The 12,290-nt window shown below is 46.1% G+C and overlaps 1 protein-coding gene across 3 annotated transcripts in view; it reads left to right on the top strand.

The window, feature by feature from the left end:
* Positions 1–1,784: 1,784 nt before the first annotated feature.
* Positions 1,785–12,290, top strand: part of SCN3B (sodium voltage-gated channel beta subunit 3) — a 31,981-nt gene continuing 21,475 nt past the window's right edge. The window contains exons 1-3 of one of the 3 annotated variants that reach the window (XM_071212389.1): positions 1,785–1,995; positions 9,553–9,716; positions 12,034–12,259. In XM_071212389.1, the coding sequence (XP_071068490.1) occupies positions 9,618–9,716; positions 12,034–12,259 (325 nt within the window). In that variant the 5' untranslated portion in view covers positions 1,785–1,995; positions 9,553–9,617. Of the gene's footprint in view, positions 1,996–2,224; positions 3,341–9,552; positions 9,717–12,033; positions 12,260–12,290 lie in introns of those variants that run through there. The other 2 variants (XM_004459543.4, XM_071212388.1) reach the window with 2 other exon arrangements.

The raw sequence follows: 12,290 nt of genomic DNA, 5'->3' as shown, positions 1-12,290 counted from the left end.
TCATACTTATCTTAAGTTCATCAAAACTTTCAATCAAATCCTAGAATCTCAAAGATGATTAGAACTTTATCAATAATTTATTTCAAATTTCTAAGCTATAGAAGTTTGTTTGTCTTTTCCATACAACACACCAATAATTGGTTATATAACAACTGTTTGAATTTAATAAAAAGTTATTCATTCCACTTTGGAATGGTTTGAAATGTATTGCTGAAAACTTGATTCCACATAAATGGAAACCATTGATCTTCTTTTCTTGGAATCATTATAGGTCTAATTCCTCTCCCATAATTACTTTTGTTTTAAATTTTCACAATGTGCTATCCTGTATAAATTGGAAATAGGAAGATGTGTTTCTGTATTTATTTATGATTGAGTGAACCACACTAAAGAAGTCTAATTAGTCGTGCATTGTCAAGGAGCTAGATGAGGTACCCAGAAGCATGCCAAAAGATTGTTTTTCGCTTGTTTATTTTTCTTGTTCATTTAAAAAGTCTGTTTGGGTCAAGTGATTGTCAATCTGAGGAAAGAAACGAGGCTAAAGAAAAGCGCGATGTTGAATGTTGAATCTGGGATTCAATAAAAGTATGAACAGGATGTGATAATTGTTGAAACGAATAAATGTTAACAGCAATCAAAATTTGCCATATTAAGAACAAAATGACTCTGCAACAGGTCAAGTGAAAAATACTTAGATTTTTACTGACCATAAGCTCATTGTGTGTGAGATGTGGCCGTAACTGCGTTTAAATAGATGTACCCTCTAAAGCAGGGGGTCTTAACCTTTTTTGTTCCACAGACCCCTTTGCCAGTCGGGTGAAAACCACAGACCCCTTACTAAGTCCACACTGTGTATTAGTTAATAAATATAGCCCACCGGCACCAACACATGCCCCGAGGAATGGGCTCTTCTGAATTTCAGTTCCAGCTCACCGACCCCTCTCTCAACCATCATTCCACCGGCTTTGCACTGCTCAGGTCAAACCACAGGGTCAACATCAGCGCCTCTTCTAAGGTGTCACTTTGAGAATCATGCTGAAAAGTAAAAATCCTCCTGAAAGAGCAACTAGGATGGCTAGAAGTTAGAAACCACTAAGAAATACACTAGAAGAAGCATACGAAACTTATCCCTAAACAGACAAACAAAATACTAGAGTGGGGAGTGAAGAAACCCGTATTGGTTTTTTTGTTTGTTTGCTTGTTTTTTTGTTTTTTAAAGAATTGAGTTGTATTTCACTCCAGAAAACAGTATGAAGGTCACTTAATGGGATTTAGGGAGGAAAGGTGTGCAGAATTCAGTGGAAAATGCAGAATAGCCTTAAACGTGTGAGGGACTCGCTTGTGAGGGCGTAACCTCTCACCACTGGAAAAAGGCCAAGCCCACTCGTCCGGAACACTGTTGCGGGGATCCAGGAATCGCGAAGGAGGATGGCAACTTTAATTTCCCTTCCAAGGCTCATAGGTGTGCCTCAAGGGCGGGGCTTCAAAAGAACACAGAGTCGATGGCCTCGTAGCTCGCCGCCCGGCAGGAAGATCCCGTCCTGGGGCCAGGCTGCTGCCCTGTGACACATCAGGAGGGAGAATTTCCTGCCGCCGGGTCACTTACAGCCACCTGTCACTTTGGAATAACAGCTACCCCTTTTGGAAAGGGCGCGGGGGTGAGGAGAGGGGAGGAGACGACGTTCCTCCACCGCAGTTCCAGGCATTCCTAAACTGTTCCGTCAATTTGCGTTTGTAATTGAATTTCAAGGTTCAGGTTTCCCTTTCAGAGATGGGGCGGGGCGGGGTTGGGGCACCGAAACAGCTGCGAGGACTAAGGCGTGGCTAAGAGTTGGAAAACCACAATCTATCTGCATTTAAATAAAAATTTTAAAAAATTTAGAGCAAGAGGGAGGATCGCCAGGAACCAGAGGGAGGGGACGAGGAGCCCGCCTTGGCCCCCACTCCGAATGCCACTCTTGGACCGACTTTTGGATCCCTCCAGGGAGAAATGAGGTGAACAAAGGAAGAGGGGCACCCGCCTTCTATCTCCACTTCCCCGAAACAGGGAGTATCTTGCTGCGTTCGGGGTGCCCCGAACCAATTCATCAAGGCTAGACAAAAAGATAGAGCAGGAGGACCGGAGGGGACGGGGTCGGGGCGGGGGGCGCCGGGCCTCGGGCTGCGGACCGCGCAGATGACATCACTGCCCCGAGAGCGACTTGGCCCTCCCCTTCCCGGAGCCGGGGGCGCGCCGGGCCGAGCGGGAGCCGGAGCTGGGTGGCCTGGAGGGTGTGAATTTGTGCAAGGAGGTGCGCGAGTGCCCGGGAGAGGCGTGCAGGCGAGAGGGCGAGACCCGCAGAGGGTGGCGAGCCAGCGAGCGGGGAGCGGCGGGGCCCCGCGTGGGCGCCGCTCTGGGCTCCGCCCCCGCTCCGCTGGGCTCGGGAGGGGCCCGCCTGCTTGGGGGTGGGGAGTGTGTGCACGAGGGGGTGGGTCCAGGGTGGCCGTGCGGGCGCACAGCCGCCTGCGCAGGACGAGGCTGACAGAGGCGCAGGAGCCGGAGCGCCTCCGCAAGGGGCAGCTGGGCACGCGCCACCGAGGGTCGGGGCCCCGCACGATCCCGGGGCTCGCGCGGGGCAAAGGGCCCGCCCTGCCCACCCGTACCACCCCTGCGATCGCGGGCCCAGCGGGAGCTCCCGCCTTCTTCCCGACCCCTCCGGACCTTCCCGGGAAGCCGAGGACGCGCGCGGACGGGCCCGACGGGGAAGGAATTCTCCAGGCGGCCCGGGTGGCATCGAAGGTGGCGGACACGCCCAGCTGGAGATCCGGTCGGAGCGCAGGAGGTGGATCAACATGGACCCCTTCGACCGCCCGGCCGCCTAGAGCCTGCGGGGCTGCTCGCGTCCGGGGGGAGCTTCCCGGGAGGCGCAAACGCGAGCGAGGCCCGGGAGCGAACGGGCTGTCAAGTTCCGGGGTGGGCGGGGGAGCTACTGTCCGTGGTGCTGACTCGGATCCCGGCAACCGGCTCGGGAGCGAGAGGAGAGACTGGGAGAGCGCGCTGAGCTGCTGATCCGCTCCACCGAGCTGGGGCGGGCTGCTGGGGTCGCTTCAGGCTGACACCACCCCCTCGACCCTTAAAGCCCGCGGGGACTCCCCAGTCTCGGGCGCTTGGCCCTTCTTTCAATCAGAAAGTCGCCCCCGTGGGGCAGCTCGTCCCAAAGGGTTTCCTCGAAAGTGTCTGAGAGGGCGCAGTCCTCGACCCAGGGCATCTCTCAGTTCAGCCCCGGAAGCCACCAGCCGAAAAAGATGCCAGCCTTCAACAGATTGTTTTCCCTGGCTTCTCTGGTGCTTATCTGCTGGGGTAAGTACCGGCACCCTGCCGTGCGAGGTGCAGATAACAGTAATAATGCTCACAATTACAACGCTGCTTGATGTCGTTGATGACAGAAAGGAGCCCTGGTTGGCTTCTCTCTGTGCATCTCTGCCAAGCGTGGAGCCCATAGGGATTCCATGAGAGCTGGGATTTGGAGATTGGAAAAATTCCGCCCTCTACCTTGGCCGCTTTATTCCAGAATCTCCCTTGGTGGTTCTTCCATCCCTCCTCCAGTTTCCTGACCATTCCAAAGGATTTTTCCCCCTTTGCTGAAAGGAAATGCAGTCACATTCATTATCAAAAATCCCCTCTGCTGCAGTTACATCTCATTCTTAACGAGGAGCTAATACTCATGATAATCTTGCAGGGTCTTCAAAATAGTTTCCCTATATTATACATATATGCTACATGCGTGCATTCTGAGAGGGAAAATACTTTAGTTGTTGATCTACCTGCTTAATTTTAATAATGAATGGGAGGAAAACAGGTTTCAGCTATTTGCTCTTATGTATTTGATAAAGAGGGAACTGGGATTTTTTTTTTTTTTTAATGAAGATGTGGAGCTAAGATGATTTGGTGTTTGTGGAGCTGGGTTGTTTGCCTTTGAAAATGAATAGACCCTTGATATTCTGCTGTGAAGAACTGAGGTGACCTTCTCCCTCCAAATAAGGGAGTCCTGCATTTGCAACTGTAAAGCTGAGCTGGGGTGGTGTCAGAGATGGGCTTGGAGTGGGGTGAATGAATGTGTGTAAAAGGGAATTGGTGAGTCTACATGATAGTGTCTGAAAATGGCATGGAGCAAATGTTTTACTGTGGGTCAGTGTTTCTCTCTAGTGTGCTAGTAGGTCTGAGCATGATGGTGTAGACATCTGAATGCACTGGTGAGGGTATGTTAGTGTGTGCATCCGTGTGTGTGTGTGTGTAGGTCTGGGTATCTCTGACTTGGTGTCTCTGATTTGAGCCTCTGATCAAATATAGATGCTCTCCAGTTGATGTATTGCTTTATGTGATCTTAGCTACCTTACTCCATGCTAAAATCAATAACCAGTATTGTTGAAACAAGCTCCCATGGTTGGCATGAAATCCATTCTGCCTGTGCAGTGGCAGACATGCTGAAGGGAATCACCTCTTTGCCTTAGTATTACTTTGTCAAGCCTCCAGGACTGACTCTGGCTGCCAGCATTATGTGAATTTTGCATGTGACCGGAGGTAGAGCCAAGCTTTCTGTTGAGCAAATGCCTGATGAGATGGGCTAGGAAGGTTGAACAGGGAAAGTAATTCCAATCCCAAGGGCAGACTCACCGCCCTCCATCCCCAGTAGAGTACATCAAGCCAGGAGCTGAATCAGACATAATAGGTTGCCTATGATTTCACCTACCTTGAAGATTTAAACTGAGATTTTCTCAGGGGAAACTAAGACTAGCGACATGAGGCTGAGGAGAGGTTATTCTAGCTTGTTAGATGAGATGGATAGGGCTGGGTTTGATAGAATTCTTCAGAGACTTAAAGACCCTCTCCAAGCCCTAATAATTCCTTATCTAAGTTTTTAGGGTCCCTGCCTGAATTCTTAAGGAGGGGAAGAGCATAGTATAGTCCAAGAACCTCTCTTCTGGGACTTGAGAAGGCTGGGTTGGAGCCGTAGCTCTCTGCCACTATCTTACTATGTAATAACCTCCACCCCGGGTTCCTCATGGGTAAAGTGAAGAAATTGGAGCACACAATCTCTAATATCCTTTTCAGTTCCACCGCTGAATGGTAGGGAAATATTTACAGAATATTGCTAGAATTGGCAGAGTGCCCAATCCTCCCCCCTCTCCCCCCCAACACACCCAAGACCTTTGGAAGAAGTGTGTGCATTACACTCATCCTTGCTCAATCTCAGTTGCTTTGTAACCTGAAAACCTGAATATTAGTTTACCAAACTGAAAAGCTATAGAGGAAAATAGGGGTGGTTCAGGAAAATCTGGTTGTTAAATGTAAGAGGGAGCACTTTGCTTTACGATACCATTTCATTTTATTTGCATGTAATTCCAGTTTTGGAAAGCACTTGGATATGTTCCCTTTTCCCAAGTTGGTTTTTCACATGATACCCAATATGAATGGAAAGAATCTTCTCCGTTCTTTTATTTTCTGCATATATTTTAAAAATTCCCTATTTCCTTTAATAAATTATATGATGATGATAATGATAATAATAATAATAATGTACACCTGCCGGGTGCCTTCCAATTTACTATTTTCAATCCATTACTTCTTTGAATCCCCATTACAAGCCTATGAGGAAATCAAGGAAAGTAGTATTGTTTCTAGTTTAGAGATGAGAAAATAAAAGAGAAAGTCCTTACTAACAAGTCGTATGACCAACCCCACAGTTCAAAGGATCAGGAATTTATACTGCTAAGGGCATGCAAACAAGGACGGGTGGACTTTGCAGCCATTTTGCAGTGTAACCAGGACCTCATGAGCAGAGTTCTCACCTCTTGAAACTGGAAGGAGTGGAGCTTTTCTCTGGTGATGCCTTGGATTATTGTCATCTCAGGGGTAACTCAGGAAAGAGAGAGGCTGTTCTACAGGCTGCCATGCCCCATTCACCATCCCTACTGCACAGTCTACCTTCTCTTCTTTCACTTTGAAGAATGGACAGTGCCCCCAGTTAAAGTCAGCCCATCCACTTGTGCACTGGGGCACATCTCCTCTTACCTAGTCAAGGATTTTAATCCAAAAAATTATTCCCTGTAAAATCCTGCTACTCACCTCCACTATATCCTTTATCCAAGCAAAACCATCTCTCAGTTCTATCACTCACCATAATAGCCTCTTAACTGTCCTTACTTCTGCTCTTGTCCCCCTCCATCCCCTCAGTTTATTCTCAACATAGCAGTCCATTCAAAACCCTCCAGTGCTCCCTATTTCAATCTAAGCCAAAGCCTAAGTCCTAACCATGGCTTACAAAGCCATCCAGAACCTGGCCTTGGCCTCACTCTCCTCAGCTCTTTCTATTCTCATCTCCATGCTTTACACATTGATCTCCTTGCCTTCTCTTGGCAAACACACTCCCACCCTAGGGCCCTTGAATTGTGGTTTGCTGTGTTTGATCAGTCTTTACCCAGATATCCATATAGCACACTCCCTGCTCTCTTTCCTCCAGTGTCTGCTCAATGTCACCTTCTCAGTGAGGCCTTCTCCAATGACCCTGTGCACTCTCTCTCTCTCTCTCCTCTTCTCTGCTTTATTTTCCTCACAGCACTTACTACCATTTAATATTGTTTATTTTCTCTGTCCCTGCACTGGAATGCTACCTCCATGAGAGCAGGGATGGTTTCTGGTTTGTTCCCTGTTGTATTCCCAGTGCTTAGAGCTGTGCCCACTACACAGTAGGCACTCAATATATTTGTCAAATGGAATGACAACTAAATGAACAAATAAATGAAGGACCACATAACATTGACAAGGGACATTTGTATAAGGCATGCTCACATAAATTATTCCATAGAATTCTCATAATATTAGATAATATTTTCAACATTTTGTTGATGTATAACCAGAGTCTCAGGGAAGTTAAATAGTAGATCAAACCCAGGCCTTCCATTGCCAAATACCATCTTCATCCTACGTCTATAATTGTAATTCTAAATTCCTTGGAACATTTTCCTCTTCTGCATTCAAGGTCATCATCTTGAACTAACTTATCCTTACCACCTCTCATTAATTATGAATGTACTCCAAGGTTCTGTGCTACACAGAGTTCTCTCTGTACACCCTCTGCCCCTTCTGTTCTCTCCCAAACTTTTAGACAGGCCACACCTTCTTGTTTGCAAGAACTGTCATCAAGCCTTCAAACTGGTCCCATGCTGAAGATGTTTCTGATGAGTTCTTCCTAGAAGTGGTCCCTATCTGTTGAGTGAAGCTCCCCATGCAGAAGCCAGAGGCCTCCTGGTGGACTGCAGATAAGACCAGCCTCAGCTTGCTTGAGAGTTTTAAAAGCAAGTCAGTTTATTTTACCTTGATACTTAAAATGCTAAGTTAATTACAGTGATACTAGCTTTTAAACTCAGTGTTTTAAAATGGAATTCGTTGCCCTCGAAGTCAATCATATACAATTTTAAATTGTTTTTGTTCAAAACTACCTTATGTCAGTCTCATTTTAATTCCTAAATAAAGTTTTCCTCTGCTTTGAGCGAGAACTTGGCTGTCAGTAGATAACAGGCTGACCTTTTACAATGGATTGGGATTTAAATGACAATATGTACTTTTTCAAAGGGGTTCTATTTTTATGGTTAGTTCACAAGAAATTAACATAAGAAAGAGCATTAGAGGTCCTGAAACAAGAATCCTTGCTGGTCATCTTACTTTTTTTTTTTAATCTGCTTTGTACTGATGTTATTTTTAAGCCCATGGGTTTTTGATGAGTTTAATTCAAGTATAGCTTTTAATGTCATACTCAGAAGAGTAGATTTCATATCTTTCATAATTTTTGCAATTTTAAAATTTTTTACCAAATTAATTTTATTGATACATATTCATAAAGCATAAATCCATCCAAAATATTCTGTGTAGTCACATTTGTGCAGTCATCACATCAATCATTCTTAAAGCACTTTTATTATTCCAATAATAATAACAATAAACAAAAAACAAAAAACAAACAAAACTCATAACCTATCAATCTCTCCACATATCCCTGATGTACATAGCTGCTATTCTTTTTCCTTCTCCCTAGGATATTAGTATTTATATTTTGTAAAAACGTCTTATAGATGCAATAGCACCCACATTCGTGTTTTACTTGATATTTTATTATCTTATACAGTCCCACGTTACAGTTTTTAGCTTTCGGTCATCTTACTTTTGCATCTTCCAAACAAAGAAGTGTCAACAGCTCTAACACTAGGAGATTCTTTTTTTTTTTTTATTAAGCTATATTTACATCTTCTGAAAACTTTTGGAGTTAGAATCTAATTTCTCTTCCATGGTCGATCTTCAAATATTTGAAGACAGATACATTCTGTCTCAAAACTAAACATCCTTATCTCCCAGGACTTCCTTCCCAGATACTGTCCTGAGACCCTACCATCTTGCTCTCCACCCCACGAGCTCATTCAACAACTTGTTTTGGAAAATGTGATGCCCTGAACAGATCATGATAGTCCAGATTTGTTCTGAACCATGCAGAGGAACTGTTTCTCCTTCATTCTGCACACTGTACATGTGTTAATGCAGCCCACACTTGTGCTTGCTTTGTTGGCAACCTTGCCCACTTTTGATTCATTTGGAATTTGCCATCTGAACTGCTTGCTTTGGATCTGGTGGGCAGGTGGGCAGGAATGATAAGTCCAAATTTCCATGTGGCATGCCAGGTGTCCTACAATTTGACCTCCCTCCAGATTTGTCACTTTGTCTCGCTCTCCTCCTCCACATCCATCATTGCTCCAGCCTCGTGATCAGCTCACTCTTTTCCTCATTGCTGCTCCATCCTCCATCCCATGTCAGAATGACTTACATTTTTCATATCACACAGATATAATTATCTGTCTCCCTGGCTTTAAAATCTTTGATACCTCCTAGTACGAAAGGCATGCAGAGTTCTTCTCAACATGGGTCCTTTCTGCCTTTTAGCCATCCTTCTCTTCCCTCTCCCTAGACCAACCAGAAGTAATTGCTCCTCTGAGAGCAGAGCTCCTCACCAGGAAGTCACTTGCCATGGCCTGGCTTAATCATAGACAGGAGGGTGTGTGCTCCCTGCTAGACTCTAAATGCCTTTAGGGCCTGGTTAGTGTTTTGTTGCTCTTGGTACTTCTAGCCAAGTATAGGGTCTGGCATAGAGTAGATTTTCAGTGAATGTTTCTTGAATGAAAGGAGGGATGGTTGGTTGATGGAGGGTTACTTGATGGATGTCCTTTCTTACCACCTAGCCTTGAAATCTTTGAGTGCAGGGCTTGATTACATTCTGTGCTGTATCTACCCTGCTTCAAGGGAAGACTTTCGGTGAAAGTCTGTAGCTCATCCATGTCTCCTTAGCCTGCCTGTTCTGAGTGGATGCTGCCCACGGTGCGTGCTCAGGAAGCATGGGTGAAGGTGTAGAGGCACGACCATGGCTATTTTCAAGTCTGTCTCCTAATTCTTCTTCTCTGTCCCTCCCTCCCCTCTTTGTTTCCCAATGCCTATCTCCCCCACCTACCTCACCCTCGTCCTCTCCCCAGTCAGCCTCTGCTCCCCGGTGTGTGTGGAGGTGCCCTCAGAGACGGAGGCCGTTCAGGGCAACCCCATGAAGCTCCGCTGCATCTCCTGCATGAAGAGGGAGGAGGTGGAGGCCACCACGGTGGTGGAGTGGTTCTACAGGCCCGAGGGCGGTAAAGATTTCCTTGTATGTGTGACTGCTGACGCTGTTTTTCTTTTGCTGACCTCAGCTGTGATATGCCTGGCTCCTGAAAGTCTGGGGCAAGGCCAATCTGACCAACGCTGACTCTTTCGTCTCAAGGCATTGACAGGTCCTCAGCTGATAGCTGACAGCCTTGGTTTAGCCTAATCTCAGTGAAAGGAAGGGCACTCAGCCAATTGCAAGCACCAGTGGTTACAAGTAGGGGGAAGGAAGAGAAAGAGATTACCAGTATTTGGAACCTGCTATGTGTGAGGCATCCTACTAGGCACTTTGCAGATGTTTTCATTTAATCATCTGACCAATCTGATTAGATGGATTACATTGGTAGAGAAATTGAGATAACTTTCGGCATTGTTAGATAAGACAACATAGTTTGTCTAAAATAACTTTCACAATCACAGTGAAATCAGAATGGCAGGGATGGCCAAGACAGATACTCACTGGCACAACCAGTACAGCCCCCAGTGGTAAAATGTTGAGCTATTTCTATACCAGATGGTGGATATTTGCTGTGCCAAGGCACCCAAGTGGCGCCACCGCCATCCTTCGCTCCCTGTCCTCTCTTCTAGGAGCCCCTAGACCTCCCCATGATCTAGAAACTAAGGGATTAACCCCTGGCAGAGCAGGGACTCTCAAAGACTGTTCCTGAACCACAGCTAATATCAGTTCTGTTTGGCACCAGTGCTGAAGTGGCTCTTAAGTATTTTGAATGCCACCTTGAGGATTACCATTATTCACACTTTCACTGACTCTGGGGGCAGGTTGCCTGGGTTTGAGTGGTTTTTTTTTTTTTCCTTTGGGTTTGATTCTTAACTCTACAACTTATTAGCTCTGTGTTCTTGGACAAGTTACTTAACATCCCCATGCCTCCATTTCTTCATCTCTAAAATGGAGATATAACCCACAGCTGCAGAGCCTCACTGGTTTGCCATGTCAGGATTCACGAGCTCTGATTTTTAATGCATTGAGAATAGTTCTTGGAATGTAGTAAACATTATATAAATGGCTGCTGGAGAAAAAATATATATACATAAATGAGGAAGCTGAGGTTCAAAGAATAAGTTCAAAGCCAACTAACTGGTAAGAGAACTTAGATTCGAACCAGGTCATCTGATAACAGATATAAGGCTCTTACTATTGTACCACCTTTCTAGAGGCAAGTTCCTCTTCCATGAAAACTTTAAATAGAGACAACAGCAAGTTGAAATTTGTTCTCTGTGGCTTTTCTAAAGCTGAACGCATTTTTAACTCTAGGCTGTATGTCCCCTCTGATGGGTTTGCTCCAATCAGGCACTGAGACTACGAGCAGCAGAGACTTTAGCAGAGCCTGGTTCAGGAGGCTTCACTGCAACATATTGGTGAAGCTGTGACTGCAGCTAGACCCAGGCAAAGGCATCCCAGGTATCTTGAGGCCCCTGTGGGCCTCAGGCCTGATAATTCACCCGCTGTTTAAATTGCCTTCAGCTCTTTCCAAAGTGAGAAGAAGGGGGCTCAGAAGGAGGAAAAGAAACGTAAAAAATCATGGAGGAGCCAAAGAGTGGTGCTATGCCTTTCTGCTAAAATTGAAATCTTGTCTATCTACACTGTCCCAGACAGCAGCCAACAGCCCTATTTGGCTATTGGGCTTTTTAATTTTAATTTTATTTAACTTCTAGTAATTTAAATTTTAATGTAAGTAGCCACAATTGGCTAGTGACAATCAGAAGGGACAGAACAACAGTAGATTAAAAAAAGTTGTATCCAAGAAAAGACATTTAGAGACCAGATTTCAGTTATAATTGGCCCCAAAGCAAAAGACCTGATGTTCATCTGTGACATTTTAGCATCCTGGATCTCCTTCCCGTGGCCTGGTCCTGACTCCCCAACATCACCCCACATCCCCTCAATTCTCCTCCATGAGTCCCAGCTTGGACAGTCAAGCTTTGAGGCCAGGCATACGAGTATCTTCATTCCTAGTGAAATCTCTCTTGGTCTCTGCTCCTTGTTCTCTCACTGACTGCCCCCATGACACTCCTTACTCTTTCTCTTATTCTCTCTTTTTGTCTCCTTGCAATCCATTCTTCTTAATTTTCCCCTCCTGGCCTCCTTGTGTGTTTCACTCACCTTCCTTTTCCTCTCTTTCCATCTCCCTTCCCTTGCCACGTGCACATGCCCTGACTTTTGCTTGCCTGTGCCCATCTTCCTCTGCTTTTCCTCGTCCCACCCCTACATTGTGTGTTTCCTTGTAACCTTGTCCCTTCTCTTCCCTGTACGTGTGCAATCCTCTCTCCTGCTCTGCCCTCCTCTGCTTCTCTCCCTACAGATCTATGAGTATCGAAATGGCCACCAGGAGGTGGAGAGCCCCTTCCAAGGACGCCTGCAGTGGAACGGGAGTAAGGACCTTCAGGACGTGTCCATCACTGTGCTCAACGTGACTCTGAATGACTCCGGCCTCTACACTTGCAACGTGTCCCGGGAATTCGAGTTCGAGGCACATCGCCCCTTTGTGAAGACTACGCGGCTCATCCCTCTCCGAGTCACCGAGGAGGGTGAGACTGGGTTCCCAGAGTCCCTAGGGCA

The sequence above is a fragment of the Dasypus novemcinctus genome, chromosome 27 (assembly GCF_030445035.2).
Source record: "Dasypus novemcinctus isolate mDasNov1 chromosome 27, mDasNov1.1.hap2, whole genome shotgun sequence".
NCBI classification, from domain to species: domain Eukaryota; kingdom Metazoa; phylum Chordata; class Mammalia; order Cingulata; family Dasypodidae; genus Dasypus; species Dasypus novemcinctus.
The sequence above is the reverse complement of the archived record's forward strand: the minus strand, read 5'-3'. Positions and strand labels throughout refer to the sequence as shown.